Raw genomic sequence first — 16,222 nt, 5'->3', positions numbered from 1 at the left:
CTAAACATTCGAACATAAACAGAATAATACAACGAACTTCTGTGTCTTCATCACCCAGCTTTAACAATTATCGACTCATGGCCAATCTTGTTTTATCTATATCTCCATGCTCTCCTCTTCCTTATTATTTTGATGTAAATTCTAAACATCCTAATATTCCGGTAGTAAATATTTTATAATATCTAAAAGATACGGGTTCTGTTTTGAAAACGTAAAAATACCATTATCAAACACTTTTTAAAAATCTGTATTTCCTTAATATCAAATAGCATACAAATGTCCAACTGTCTGAAATATCATATATGGCGGATGGTGAGAGGAGGGTTGATAGTTGTTGTTTGAATCAGGATCCAAATAAGGTCCTCACAGTGCAACTGACTGATAAGTTTCTGAAGTTTCTTTTCATTACTATGTCACCTTCCATCTCTCTTTTTTCCTTGCAATTAAACCAAGAAAGTAGACTGCTTGTCCTGCAGAGTTTCCCCGTCTAGATTTTGCTAATTCTACTCCTATTGTATAGTTTAACATGTTTTTTCTACATTTGCTTTAAACTGGTAATCAGTTCCGAAGGCTCAATCAAATTCTGGTTAAATTTGGGGGGCAGGGAAGGCTATTTTTTATATGTGATAATTAGCTGGAATACCACAATAAAGAGAAACTTCTCATTTAATAATCTAGTTACTCAGTATATAGTTGAAACAGGGAAAGGAGAATAAATGTGTGTTTCTTAACAGTTTTCAAAACAGCTTTTAGCATCACCTATTGGTGACCATTTTTTTGTGTGTGTAGCATTATGAGATCATGGATTTAAACATATTAGATATGTTTCAACTACTGGTTATTGTCCTTATTAATACTCAAGTTGTCCTATGTTTGGCTAAAAAATATTTGCCTTTGTTTTTTTTAGAGAAGAAAATCGATCCTGAGTTCATACTAATATTTTCAATTCAAATGTAGCATTATAGAATTTAGTTTTGGAATTATGTATTTATACTGTGTGTTTATATAGAATTTATAGGATTATAGAATTTTTATTTAACTTTGCAATTTAACATTTGTATATCTTATTTACTCTCTAAATCTTGGCTTCTTATGACATTAACTTCATTATTTATTTGATTTGACCCTAACATCTCTCACACACACACACACTCACACAAGCTTTTAAATAACAATAAAAATATTATTGAAAACAATTTAAGATTCCTAAGCAGCTTTATTTTTATTTTTGCTTTTTAGGCTACATCTCATTAGGAAATGCACGACCTTAAAAAATACATCTCAATAGCTTAATGAGGTTCATCTGTTTTAGTGTGCTTCAATTTTTAGATACTGCTAATTTTTCCTCTTTTGGACTTAGTGTTGTTTTATAATTATGTTAACATTTACATGGTTCCAAAGTAAAAATGACAAAACAAAGTATGTTTAAAGAATCTATCTTTCATCCCTGTCCCTTCCTTTTCCCTGAAAGAAACCATTCCTATTGGTTTTGTGACTTTTTTTTTTAAGTTTTATTTATTTATTTTGTGAGAGAGAGTACAAGTAGGGAGGATGCAGAGAGAGAAGGGAACAGAGGATCTGAAGCAGGCTCTGTGATGACAGCAGAAAGCCCAATGTGGGGTTTGAACTCACGAACCACGAGATCACAACCTGAGCTGAAATCAGATGCTTAACCAACAGAGCCACCCAGGTGCCCCAGGGGGTTATCAATTTTTTAAATATAAGCAAAGACACATACCATTTATATTCTTTGTTCTCCCTTAAATAAAAAGTAGTATACTATTTATGCTACCTGACCATTGCTTTTTTAACTTACTATACAGTAGAAATCATCCCACCGTTACATATAGAAATCACATCACCTTTTGTATTTCAAAAATGTGAGTCAAGCTAAATATGTTTAGTATCAATGTTAATTTAATAAACTTTGTTTATTCCATTCAGCTTCAGTGCTTAGATTGAGAAAAGCAAAATAAACGGGTACGTCCTACATGAAACAGGACAGAAAACCAAAAAAGTGCATCCAGCTTTTAAAAATATTTTTAAAATGTTAGCCCTTCATTAAATGGATAACAAACATTTCTTCTGGCAATAATAAAACCCGTTAAGCTATTAATGCACGCATTTTAAACCTTCTTCATAACAGATTAGCTGTGATCTAGCAACTAGCTAAAATCTATACCAAAGACAGAAGGCATGGATACTATGATAATTTAGGGAATAATTTATTAAATACATTTGAACTTACTAGAAATTACTAAAAATTGTTTGACCTTGTAAAAACAGAAAAGAATCCATATGAAAGAAGAGACACTTAATGGTATTATTTAATAAGAGAAAATTTATTAATGGATATAGTCATCACTGGTTACCTTTTATTTGAAAAAATATAATTTGTACCATCTCCACTAGTAATTTTACTTTTAGAACTTCAAAGGCTGGCAACGGAAGAAGAATCTCCACATACGTAAGAACTAATGGTCAAATGACTTTCAAAAAACCTTAACACCATGGGGCATCTGGGTGGCTCAGTTGGTTAGGCAACTGACTTTGACTCAGGTCATGATCTCACAGTTGGTGAGTTTGAGCCCCGCATCTGAGCTGTCAGCACAGAGCCTGGAGCCTGCTTCAGACTCTGTCTTCCCCTCTCTCTACCCCTCCTCTGCTCACACGCTGTGTCTCTCTCAGTAATAAATAAATGTTAAAAAAAATTAAAAAAAAAAAAACCTTTAACACCATAACCTTTTTTTTTTTAACATATATTCATTTTTGAGAGAGAGAGAGAGACAAGAGCATGAACAGGGAGGGGCAGAGAGAGAGGGAGACATAGAATCTGAAGCAGGCTCCAGGTCTGAACTGTCAGCACAGAGCCCAACGTGGGGCTCGAACTCACGGACTGCACGATCATGACCTGAGCTGAAGTCAGATGCTTAACCAACTGAGCCACCCAGGCACCCCACACCATAACCTTTTTCTAAATGAAACTTTAGGTGGAACTCCAACATATGAGCACATAAAAGTGGTAGTTTACCATTATACATTTCTTTTATAGGTTCAGATATATATCAAATTTGATAGGAGATCAACCAATGATAAAATTGAAAGTATTTTGGTTAACATGAAAATCTGCAATCAGGGCACACAGATGATACCTGCAGTCTAATATAAGCCTCAAATACATAAAAATAGTTCAACCTTTTTATTATTGAAAATTTCAAACAAAATCAAAATTATGGAACACAGTATAATGAATTCTCACGTATCCATTTTCAGCATTAACCACTATCAACACATGGTCAATCTTCTTTCACCCATACTCCAATCACTGCCTCCAAGGCCCCCTCACACACATCACACCCACACCCCCAGGATTACTTTAAAAGAATCCAAGAACCATATTTTATCTCTAAAAATTTCAGCATGTGTATGGTATGTTACTGGCATACCTAAAAATATTAACAATAATTCCTTAGTATCATCTGAAGTGCTACCTGGGACTCACATGGACAGTTTATAAACTCTTCTTTCTCCATCTCTTTCTTTTCCTGTAGTTTCTGCAAAGCACAACATTCTTCCCTCCCTCACTTTGAACTTAGGAGGGCTACAGGGTTCTTTGCTTTCTTATGACATTGCTCAAATAAGGATGGAAGAGTTAAATAAAAGCTCAGGTTGGGAGATTGAAAAGGGGAAGAAATATGCAAACAGCAAATGTGGTTTTTAAAACATGGCTTATTTTCTGGACCCATTCAATATCAGTTCTATTCTCTAGGAAGCATGGATCCTGTTTGTATCTTGTTATTGGCTATCTTCAAGTCTAAGCCCAAGATGGAAAGAAAGAAGTAATTCTTTCTCCTAAAGATCCAAGAGCCGCTTTCGTAGTCGGAATTTCTTCTCCAAGGACCAATGTCTTCCTTGATGACTAAAACCAGGAATAAATACTCTTTCAGGGGAGACCCTTATTCCCAACCTACAGAGACAGCTGTAGCTTTTCACTAAGGCATCAAGAAATTACAACTGAATATACTAGAAAAACCCACTAGCTACACAACAGATACAGGTATAGCAATAGTCATTCTGTTATACAAAACACACAACTCAGTCAGTAATGAATAAAAACCTCTAACATAATTTAATTCCCCAATTGATAAGGAAAGATTTATCAAAAAACTTTCATTGGGTTCCTCTGAACAAAAAATGTGAATACTGGAGAACATGCTTTATAAAAAACATATACAAAAAGGACAATATAAAAATTAAGAGTTGTTTGTCAATGTTATCAGTGGGGACTCAGTCACTTGGTGTATAATCTTAGGCTAATCATTTCATTACACCTAATTTCAGTTTTCTTTTTCTGTTGTGAGACATGAGATAATGAACTTTTTAAAATTTACCATGTTAAAAAAATAAAATAGGGGCGCCTGGGTGGCGCAGTCGGTTGGGCGTCCGACTTCAGCCAGGTCACGATCTCGCGGTCCGTGAGTTCGAGCCCCGCGTCGGGCTCTGGGCTGATGGCTCAGAGCTTGGAGCCTGTTTCCGATTCTGTGTCTCCCTCTCTCTCTGCCCCTCCCCCGTTCATGCTCTGTCTCTCTCTGTCCCAAAAATAAATAAACGTTGAAAAAAAAAATAAAAAAAAAAAAAATAAAATAAAATAAAATCTACTATGTTAATATGATGCACTGAGGAGACAATGCTATTTTAGTGGTATTCTTTGTCCAAATTACATTATCTCATTCCAGTCATGAGAAAATATTACACAAATAAAATTGAAGGACATACTACCATGTCTGATCAGTACTCTTCAAAAGTCTCAAGGTTACTGAGAGACAAAGAAAGACAGAGGAACTGTTATAGACTGGAAGAGACCAAGAAGAAATAACTAAATGCAAAGTAAGATTCTAGACAGGATCTTGAAACGAAAAAGAACATTAGTTTGAAATGGTTGGCATGCAATAAAGTGTAAGTTTAGTTAATGACATTGTGACTAATGCTAATATCCTATTATTTTCAAATTTAAGAATAAATATTCAAATAGCCTTTGCTTCCAAATAATTAATTTTCTCAAACATCTCCAACACCTACCTCTGGCCAAGACAGATGAATGTAAATGTATACAAATACAAATGCATGCACCAATTTCTAAAACTGATGAAAACAGCATTACCACCAGGTCACACTTCACAGTGAACTCTTCACATTTCTAATAGGCTACTAGTTCTGACTGAACCAGAAGAGAAGTCTTTTTTAAACCCTAGTGCCTTATCCTACATTTGGTTCATGGCCTCCTATTTTGCTTCCTGTGACAGCAGTAAAAGAAGAACCTTCCTATATTTTTCCCTACAAACAACTTCCTATTGTTACTGAGAATATAGAGCATGGCATATTAAGTGCTCAGTGAATGCTTGACAAATCAGGTTGGCTTGGTTCTCCTTACATACCTCTATTTTGCCACCTTCATCCCAATATATTTAGGAAAAAAGGAAGAGGAGGTGAGAAAGCACTACGAAACTCAGGTAGATGAGAAAGAAAATATGATTTCCCTCTCCCTACAGGGCTCTAGCCTCTTGAAACCAAGTTAGGGACTCTTATGCCCCAAAAATCACAGGACTGAGAAACTGCCCCAAACTATGCTAAAGTATGGTGCTGCTGGGGACACACCTGTGAGCGTGATGTCATCGTCATCTTCATCTATGATTTCTTCCTCGGCAACATCCAGGGAGCTCTCAGTAATCATGTCATTGGGCTCTTCCACACAGGCTAGACCCGCATAACTATTGAGAATATCAGCACCAGGAACATGTTCCACAATTACAGCAGGAAAAATAGCTGGATCACCAAGCTGGGAAGAGTGAGGGGAAAAAAAGAGGATTAACAAAGTGTTTGCTTTTGTTAAATACAACCAAAAAATATTTTCTGCTGGACATCAATTTAGTTTTTATATCATCAGTTACTGAAATCTTGACAATCTTTCTGGGCTGCAGAGAATGTGTATCTATTAAGGATAAACTTTTCTTATCAATCTTGAGGCTTAACCAAATTTTCATTGGAAAATCCTACAACATACTTTTAAACCACATTAAATAAAAAAACCTAGTATCATTAATTCATAAAAAGTGGCATACCAATGAAATGTACAATTAAATACAATCTCAACAAAAGTTTGACAGGCAAAAAAACCCACATAAACTTAATAAATGTTACATTGTCACTGGCACACATGCTGTGTTTAACAACAGCTTTTCACTCAAATGGGGAAATTAACTTTCATTTTCTATTTGGTCATACATCATGTAATTTTAGATCATGTCTATCACGATCTTTCTGTATTATTTCAATTTTTTCTGCTTTAAGAGTGGTAGAACCTCCTCCCTTAACCCGAGATAATTCATGTATATTTCCAGATACATGAATACTACCTTATATACAGAGTACAATTATCAAAACACTAATATAGTACTAAATTTAATCTATAGAGCCTATTCAAATTTCCCCAATTGTCTCACATTCTTTTAGTTATTTATTTTTAAATTTATTTACTTATTTATTTAGAGTGTACACACACAAGCATGTGACCAGGGAGGAACAGAGAGAGAATCTGAAGCAGTCTCCATACTGTCAGCACAGAGTCCAACACGGGACTCGATCTCACAAACTGTGAGATCAAGACCTGAGCCGAAATCAAGAGTTGGATGCTTAATCAACTGAGCTACCCGGGTGCCCCCACTTAACGTCTTTAAAACACACACACACACACACACACACACACACACACACACACACACACACGAAAAAGGGGCACCTGGGTGGCTGAGTTAAGCGTACAGCTCTTGACTTCGGCTCAGGTCATGATCTCATGGCTTGTGAGTTCAAGCCCCACATCCGGCTCTACACTGGCAGTGCAGAACCTGCTTCGGATTATCTTTCTCTCCTTCTCTGCACCTCCCCGACTCATGTGCTCTGTCTCTCTCTCTCAAAATAAATAAGTAAACTTAAAAAAAAATGGGAAAAAAATTCTAGTTCAGGATCCAATCTAGGATCATACATTTCATTCAGCAAATAATTGTATTTCTCCATGGCAACTCCTTTAATACAAATAATTTCTTTAATCTGAATCAGTTCTTCAGCTTTTCTTTCTTTTTTTATGATTTTGACACTTTTGAAGAGTACAGGCCATTTGTTTTATAAACGTCTCCCCCATCCCAATTTGGATATGCATGGTATTTTCTCATGATTAGATCAACTTGCATTTTTGGCAAAAACACCAAAGAAGTAATGTTGTGTCCTCATTAAGAGGTCCAAAATACGTACATATTTGTCCTATTACTAGTGATACTAACTTTGATCACTTAGTTAAGATGGTATCTACCAGGTAACTAACTATAAAGTTACTATTTTTCCTTGCATAATTAGTATCTTATGGGAAGACAGCTCAAGACCATGTAAATATCCTGTTTCTTGAACATATTCCCATAAAATACTATCTTCTTCTGTTTTTTAATGTTTATTTATTTATTTTGAGAGACAGAGAGTGTGCACACAAGCATGAGCAGGGGAAGGGCAGAGACAGAATCTCAAACAGGCTCTGCACTCTCAGTGTGCAGAGCCCAATGTGGAGCTGGAACTCACAAACCACGAGATCATGACCTGAGCTGAAGTCGGACGCTTAACCAACTGAGTCACTGAGGCGCCCCCAAGTATTATCTTTTAAAATGTAGGAAACTGAGGGTCGATGGGGGGTAGGAGGGAGGGGAGGGTGGGTGAAGGGTATTGAGGAGGGCACCTTTTGGGATGAGCACTGGGTGTTGTATGGAAACCAATTTGACAATAAATTTCAAAAAAAAAATTTTTTTTAATTTTTAAAAAATGTAGGAAAAAGTTCCTGCCAATATGTAATAATGTGTTTTGTAATTTTCCTTGAGTAAATTTACTGTGTTGAAATTATTAGTTATGATTTCATTATAACTTACCAGCCTCAATCTTTTAAAATTAACATGTTTGTAGCACTGCCCATGGAGGTTAAATGCTACTTCTATCGTAAGAATTTAACTTCTATCATAAACATCACAGGTGCTAACCTGTGAATTAAGGTGCTAACCTGATGAATTAAGACATCACAGGTGCTAACCATATTAACTGTGCTCTGAAATTTATGGCTAATAACCCTAAAACATATTTGGATCATTTTATTTCAAAATGTTTCTTCCTATTTCAAAAAAGAGGAAGTTAGAAGTAACTGGCTCTCCGTAAGTTTTAAAACACCAAGTAGGAGACTCAGACATTGCACCATAAAACCCAGACACATGAGAGAAAGTATATAAAATGGCCAAAGCATAGTCATTTGGCTTTGCCTTCCTCTTTTTTAAGAGGTGAATGCTGCACATTCAACCTAGCATGAACATTTGCTCATTGAAACATCTCTTCTCTCTTAAGAGCTCAAGTTAAGCTCCTAGTCTTCTAATGAGGCTGAGCCCATGAATGATTTAATTTTCACATGATTTCATTTTATGCTGCAGCAGCTTTCTGTACCAGGTAAGAACAGGGCTTATCACCTCCATCCATTGGCAGAGGAAGAATCAGATTAAGAAACTTACCCAAGGTCACCCACGAAGTCAGAGACAGAGACATGTCAAGGCAATTCACAGGAGCAGTCCCCACCCAAATGAAACCAAAGTTTTACTGCCTATTCAAAAAATACTTGGCTTCTGAAATTTGGGGTAGTGAGTGTTAAGCGCAACAGTAAAGCAAGGAAATTAGTTTCCTTTGAAGCAAAAGCTTAATTAAGAATGAAAAGGGACACATGGTTCTGTGATTTAGAAGGCAGCAACATGTGAAAAAGAAAGACTATGAACCATGAGCGCTCAGGCATTCTCCATCCGACTTTAAATTTTCCTCACTTTAAATCAAAGAGGAGCACTAGCTGATTCTAAGGGCACTTCCAGGTTTTGTTTTGTAAAGGCATGGATCCTAAAGTTAAGGAGCTGTGCTGTGTTTAACGTATGACTTTCAATATCATCTTTTGCAGGGCCTCTCCAATCTGAGTCTATTATGGACTTTGTCGTGGGCCACAGCCAGGTACTTCCCAGGATCCCTCCCAATTTAGCTACGCTGTCTTCCTCTAAGGTAGTTGAAAAGCATGGGCAATTCTTTTCTAGTCCCCTGAAATGGAGATGTATATTCAAAGTGTTCTTCTCTTATTTCCCCTGGGTGCTATTAACTCATATAGAACAAACTGACCAACTCCAAATGTCATGTAACAGGTCTGAATCTATATACACAAAATACACGTAGGAACTCCCTCTCAGGTGACTGGAGAGAATCTCCCCCTTGATTACCACGTAATACACACTCCAGAAACTAGCTGCTGGTCTGAGCTCATGATAAATTCCTGCCTTTTACACTGCTTGACTAACAACTGACTCAAGTCTGAGTTACCAGGAACCTAAAAATTTTATGACTACACATTCGAAAATTCCTTATAGAGAAATGGTTCCCAACCTCTTAAATGAAGGTGTGGCAAAATTTCAAATGTTGAATTTTCCTAGATTTAAATTTTAAAAATGAATACAATACTGGGACTTGTATTAGGTTGCTAGGGTCTGTGGAATTACCACAGACCTGGTGGTACCATAGGACCACAGACAGAAATCTGTTGTCTCACAGCTCTGGAGGCTGGAAATCTGAAATCAAGGTGTTGGCAGGCTTATTCCTCCTGAGGTGTGTGAGGGACGGATCTGTACAGGCCTGTATCCTTGGCTTACAGATGACTGTCTTCATGTTCATGTGCTGTTCTCTCCTGTACGTGTCTGTGTCCAAATTCTCTCTTTTCGTAAGGACACTGATCATAGTGAATTAGGGGCCTACTCTACTCCAGTGTAACTTCATCTTAACTAATTACATCTGTAACATCCCTGTTCCCAAATAAGGTCACATTCTGAGATATCAGGAGTTAGCATTTCAACACATGAATTTGGGGAGATGGGGTACAGAGAGCAATTCAACATCTAACAGGACCCAATTTAATTTAGCTTTAAGTCTTATCACAGGACAGCTGGCTCCCTCTACCCTAAACAGCTTCTCTAGCTTATGGCAATTAAGATTATATATTCTTATATATATTCTAAATTGAGATTAGACATTATTCTTCAAGCTTATGTGCTGAAGACCACCAAACCTTATGCACCTCAGTTTTTCCCACATCACTTCAACCAGACCCTTTCCCAAGATTTATTTAAAGAAGAACCTCAGGGGCACCTGGGTGGCTCGGTCGGTTGAGCCTCCGACTTCGGCTCAGGTCATGATCTCACAGTTTGTGGGTTCCAGCCCTGCATCAGGCTCTGTGCTGACTGCTTGCTCAGAGCCTGGAGCCTGCTTCAGATTCTGTGTCTCCTTCTCTCTCTGTCCCTCCACCGCTCACGCTTTGTCTCACTCTGTTTCTCAAAGATAAATAAATGTAAAAAAAAAGAAGAACCTCAGGAAGGTCAGAGCTCTTCATAAAATGGCCACATTCCTAACAGCAATAAGCTCTGTTACCTCCTTTTAAGAAATTAAGGTGTCAACACTTTGTTGATGTCCTAACAAAAATATGTTTCATTTGGCTGCCTACTTAAAAAAAAAACAAATCTCCAAGTATCCCTAAAACCTCTCTTTGTTTAAATAATTAATCATCATGGGGCGCCTGGGTGGCGCAGTCGGTTAAGCGTCCGACTTCAGCCAGGTCACGATCTCGCGGTCCGTGAGTTCGAGCCCCGCTTCGGGCTCTGGGCTGATGGCTCAGAGCCTGGAGCCTGTTTCCGATTCTGTGTCTCCCTCTCTCTCTGCCCCTCCCCTGTTCATGCTCTGTCTCTCTCTGTCCCAAAAATAAATAAACGTTGAAAAAAAAATTAAAAAAAAAATAAATAACCATCTACTCTTCGGTCCCTTTAACTGAATCAGGGAACCTCAGTCAACTCTACCAGTGGATATCAACACCGATATTCACTGGGAAACACCTAAAAATATCAATACCTGACCCTATGTGGGAGCAAACAAATCAGAACGTCTGGGGATGTGACCAGGGCATGTTATTAAATTTCCTTGTGTGGTTCTAATGTGCATGCAGGGTTTAGAACACTGCTCTAAAGAATTACAAAATTCAAAACTGCATCCCCTAACCTGAGTCAACTTGATTTACGCCAATGTCTGACATACTAGTAATCCAAAACAACAAAATTATATTACTTTATTATGACATGTTTTGGCACTTGCAGACTGTTTTCCCATTTGTTTTTGTAACAGAACCAAAACAAATCACAAAATGATGGGTGGGAAGAGAGATGGAAGACTTCTTGGGATTATTACACTCTGTCAAAGATCAGAGTTTTCAAAGCCTCAGTTTCTATGAGCAAATTAAACTGCACTGATAAGCTTTCAACTGTTGTGTGACTTTATTGAGTGTCTTAACAACTCTGGAATGAAAAATACATACCAGTTTTCCTTTCTATTAATTTCAGGTAAATTAAACACATGTGTTGAAAGCGAAACTTCAACAAATTTTTTTAGCATCCATAATAAAAATCAAACCAACTTTTGGCAGAAAGGAGAGTTCCCCAAATTTCAACACTGTCCACTATGGACTTGCCATTTGTTGTGGCTGATGACATATGTGGCAATACCATCAAGTTGAAAAGAGGAGGGAAGTGACCAATCTGTAAACAGCAATGTTACTCTCACCAGGCTTGCTTTTCCCTCAATATACCACAACCCAAGGCCCTAGGAGGATATTTAAGAAAGTACGGACCATTATTCCAACCATATGAAGTAAGGCTAATTCAACAAGTCTTTGGATACAAAAAGACAAAAGAACTTTCAAATAACTTGTTTGCCAAGCTTCCCTGACAGCAGAGCTCAATCTGGTACGCGGTTGTTGTGAAACATCCTGCCCAGATCCTCTATGAAATAGCTTAAAATGAAACAGCTATCAAATGTTTTCCTGAAAGAAAAGCAAGTTAAAAACAGTCTTTCAAAACTTCCCCAACGTATATACTCGTTTTTAAGATAGGTGCAAAATGAGCACATTTTCAAGTAGTTTTTACTATCACTTTGCCTCAAAACAAGCCAAAACCAAGAGTGGGGTGGGCCTCACTCGAGCAGTAATCTTCAACAGCTTCCTCACTCGGAGGCCACTCCAATAAACACACAAACACAGTTCATTTGCCATGAAAACACATCTTTAAGACACACTCCTGTGCCTTCTCTTCAAACCAGAATGCTGCCCCAAAGCCTCATCCTATGAAGCCACAGCTTTGAAAGTATTTCCTTCACCTATGATTTAAAAAACCAAAACACAAAAACAAAAACCCAATACCTCAGTCTATCAGGACACAATCAGACAATATTTGCCATGCAGCAAATGCACTAGAAACACACCTGGTGAAAATAGGATGCAACAGTAAGTGCTCAAGCTCTAGAGTTAGAATGATCCTATTTAAGGCCAAACTGTACCATGCCCTGGGTGTTTGAACTCCATCAAAATTTTCAGCCTCTCTAGTTTTAGTTTTCGTGTGTATCAAAAATGAGAATAACTTCTAGAGTTGTTGTAAGAATTCAAGAACATGTAAATATATCATTTGTTATACTGCATGGCATAGAGTAACCGTTCAACAAAATAACTGGATGATTAAGTACTTCAATACTGGATTTAGATAGAAATAAACACTCTTAAAACTTGGCTATCTTATATACGTATATCAAATCATCACATTGTACACTTAAACATGTTATATATAAATTACATCTCAATAAAACTTGGGGGGAAAACTTGGCTTACTATAATCTTACATTAACAGCCATGGTTTTTTGTTTTTGTTTTAACAGCCATGGTTTTTTGTTTTTGTTTTATTTGAATAAGAATAGCCCTTTCAGGAAAGTAATGAATGCAACCAGAAAAGTAGTGAACACAACCATCTCATCTCAGCAACAACCATTTAAGCTTCAAGGTAAAGCAAAAGCTGAAACATACATGTTTACTTTGTGACAATTTATCAAACTATACATTTAACGATTTGTGCATATTTTTTGTTTACGTAACACTTCAATAAAAAGTCTAAAAAGCAGAGGTCAATCTGATAGAAGAAATAGAACTTTAAAATGTCTCCAGTTCTCTCTGACCATTACTTTGAGACAGAGGTAAGGCAGAGCATTTGCAGGGAGAGACTTGAACCAGATCAAACAAACACTATGGCGATATTTTATTCCCTTTTATAAACCATAAAATTAAAGGAAACCTCTAGACATGGCACATCTAGATAGATATAATTAGGGTGAGTGGTGAACAAAATGAATTTAAATTAAAAATCCTTTAAACAAGTTCCCATGGTGCATTTAAAAAAAAATTAATAGATTTTTGGGGTGCCTGGGCAGCTCAGTCAGTTAGCTATCCGACTTCAGCCCACGTCACGCATGATCTTACGGTTAGTGAGTTTGAGCTCTGCATCAGGCTCTGCACTGATGGCTCAGAGCCTGGACCCTGCTTCAGATTCTGTGTTTCCCTGTCTCTCTCTCTCTCTGCCACTCCCCTGCTTGTACTCTCTTTCTCTCTTAACAATAAAAACTTAAATAAAAATAAAAAACTTAACAGATTTTTAAAAAGATGTATTTTGGGGAATAGAGTAATACATGAACACATTTGTATTCCAAGAGTTTAAAATATTGTCCCTTTTCCATATAGTTCCCCTCCCTAATAACTACCACTGTTACCAATACATTTTGAATGATTTTAGGAATTGATCTATTACATAAAACAAGCCAGAATTGTGCAATACATCTCCAAGGCTCAGCATAAAGTCCTGTGAAGGCTTCTTCACAGCCAAATTCTCTGCACACTTTAAAAACCCTGTCATTAAAACAGCTTTATTATCTGCAAATAAGAATACTTCTGTTGATTAACTCAAGCTCCCCATTACACGAGCTTATCCGTCTTTATTTTAAAAGAAAATGAAAAAGAGTTTTAGCAAACAGGCAGAAAAATTTATGTACCTATAGTACACACTGCCCAACACATTGGTCTAAATATAGTTTTCTTTACTAGAGTGTAGTACATGAATCTAGTGTTTAAAATTTTTAGTATGCAAATGTATTTGGGAGAATGTGAAAATTTTACTTATTTATAATCGCTATAAAAGAGGTTTTACTTAATATTCTTCCAGATTCTCTTTTTCCTTCAGGGTTCTTTTTCTCTCTTATGGTTAAGAGTTTGGGCTTTCTCAATCAAAAAGACTCAATTCCAATGCAGGCACTGTCACATTCTACAGTGGTGTTTCTGGGCAACATTCATTTCCTCATTCAACCTCTAGGAGATTTATCTTTACAGGGGGTTTCCTTATTCATAAAATAAGGAAAACAATAGTTGCCACACCATACAGGGTTATTATGCTGAGGATCGAAAGAAAATATGTGAGAGCACTCTCTGCTTTGTGAAGACTGTGTATCCCAGGCAGCTGTCCTAACTTGGGCTCAAATAATACTTTCTTCCTTTCTTTTAGAAATTCTAAAAGAAATTTTGTTCATTTTGTGTTGACACATCCTCTAGAGAAAATATCATGCACTAGTCAGAATGACTAAAAATAATTATAAGAGGGGCGCCTGGGTGGCGCAGTCGGTTAAGCGTCCGACTTCAGCCAGGTCACGATCTCACGGTCTGTGAGTTCGAGCCCCGCGTCGGGCTCTGGGCTGATGGCTCAGAGCCTGGAGCCTGTTTCTGATTCTGTGTCTCCCTCTCTCTCTGCCCCTCCCCCGTTCATGCTCTGTCTCTCTCTGTCCCAAAAATAAATAAACGTTGAAAAAAAAAATAATTAGAAGAAAAAGCAAGAAGTAAAACATTTTTAAGTCAACTGCATCCAAGTGTGACACAACCAAAAACCAGTTGAAAAGTAGATCATTCAAAATAGACTCTTTGGAAGTTGAAGGAACAAAAACGTTATTTTTTAAAGAAAATCTAGAGAAACAGGTTTATTGATCTGGACTTTCTAGTCTGGAGAATCACTTGTCTTTCTTTTATAAATTATAGATACAGTGTTTTAGCTGATGCTCAAGAGTCTCATTTCAAAAAAATCTCAGATGGTGAGGTGCCTGGCTGGAGGCTCAGTTGGAAAAACAAGCGACTCTAGATCTCAGGGCTGTGAGTTTGAACCCTATGTTGGGTGTAGAGATTACTTAAATAAATAAACTTAAAAAAATACAAATAAAAATCTCAGATGGCTTTTTAGACACCACTGTGGACCCTACCTCCTCAAGTATGTAAAGAAAAGTGTGTGATTAATTATCAAGCCTCACAGAATAAAGAAACCTCACATGGAGATAATATTCCATCTTTTAGGAGTAACCTTTGGATAAACTTGTAAGAATTCTGTTTTTTTAACCAATATTATATAATGTAATAAGATCAATTAAAAAGGAAAAAATGCATATTGCCCACAGGATCTGGCAAATGTAAGAGACAATAAATATTAGCTATTATATTAAAATATGTATCCATTTTGGGATTAGCCTACTAATGTGTATGTGCACACATTCCCCCAGGTTTTGGTATCAGTGTTATGTTGACTTTGTAAAAATGACTTAGGAAACTTCTCTCTCTGAACTGAAACTGTTTAAATGATTCATTAAAGTTTAAAATAACTTACCCATGAAACTCTTTGGGACTACCAGTTTTATGCATGTGGCAATTATTCCCTGGCAATTTCCTCAGGGCTTTTTTTTCATTGTTTCTAGTGCATTTTCATTTTAAACAAAACACCAAATATTCATTACTACCTTTCTAAAAACTTAGAAATACTTCAGTGCACTAGCTCAAATGATACATCAAATCCCCATACAGTTCTGTGTTTTTTCTTTTTCAAATTTTTATTTAAATTCTAATTACTTAACATATAGTTTCATATTGGTTTCAGGAGAATTCAGTGATTCATCACAAGTGCCCTCCTTAATCGCCATCACCTATCCAGCCCATCCCCCACCCACCTGTCTCCATCAACCCTCAGTTTGTTCTCTATCATTAAGAGTCTTTTATGGTTTGTTTCTGTTCCCCCCCCCCACCCCCCGCCTTCCCACATGTTCATCTGTTTTGTTTCTTAAATTGTACAGGCGTGAAATCGTATTGAATTTTTCTTTCTCAGACTGACTTATTTCACTTAGCATCATACACTCCAGTTCCACCTATGTCATTGCAAATGGCAAGATTTCTTTTTTC

At 36.9% G+C, this 16,222-nt stretch overlaps 1 protein-coding gene across 5 annotated transcripts in view; it reads right to left on the bottom strand.

The window, feature by feature from the left end:
• The window catches only part of ELF1 (E74 like ETS transcription factor 1), a 110,659-nt gene that overhangs the window by 26,746 nt on the left and 67,691 nt on the right, over positions 1-16,222 (bottom strand). For all 5 annotated transcript variants that reach the window (XM_040448583.1, XM_040448585.1, XM_040448586.1 and 2 more), the window contains exon 3: positions 5,656-5,836. In XM_040448583.1, the coding sequence (XP_040304517.1) occupies positions 5,656-5,836 (181 nt within the window). The remainder of the gene's footprint in view (positions 1-5,655; positions 5,837-16,222) is intronic.

Source organism: Herpailurus yagouaroundi, unplaced genomic scaffold (assembly GCF_014898765.1).
Source record: "Herpailurus yagouaroundi ecotype Mexico unplaced genomic scaffold, PumYag 197, whole genome shotgun sequence".
In the NCBI taxonomy this organism is placed as follows: Eukaryota; Metazoa; Chordata; class Mammalia; order Carnivora; family Felidae; genus Herpailurus; species Herpailurus yagouaroundi.
This window is presented reverse-complemented; position numbering and strand designations above follow the sequence as displayed.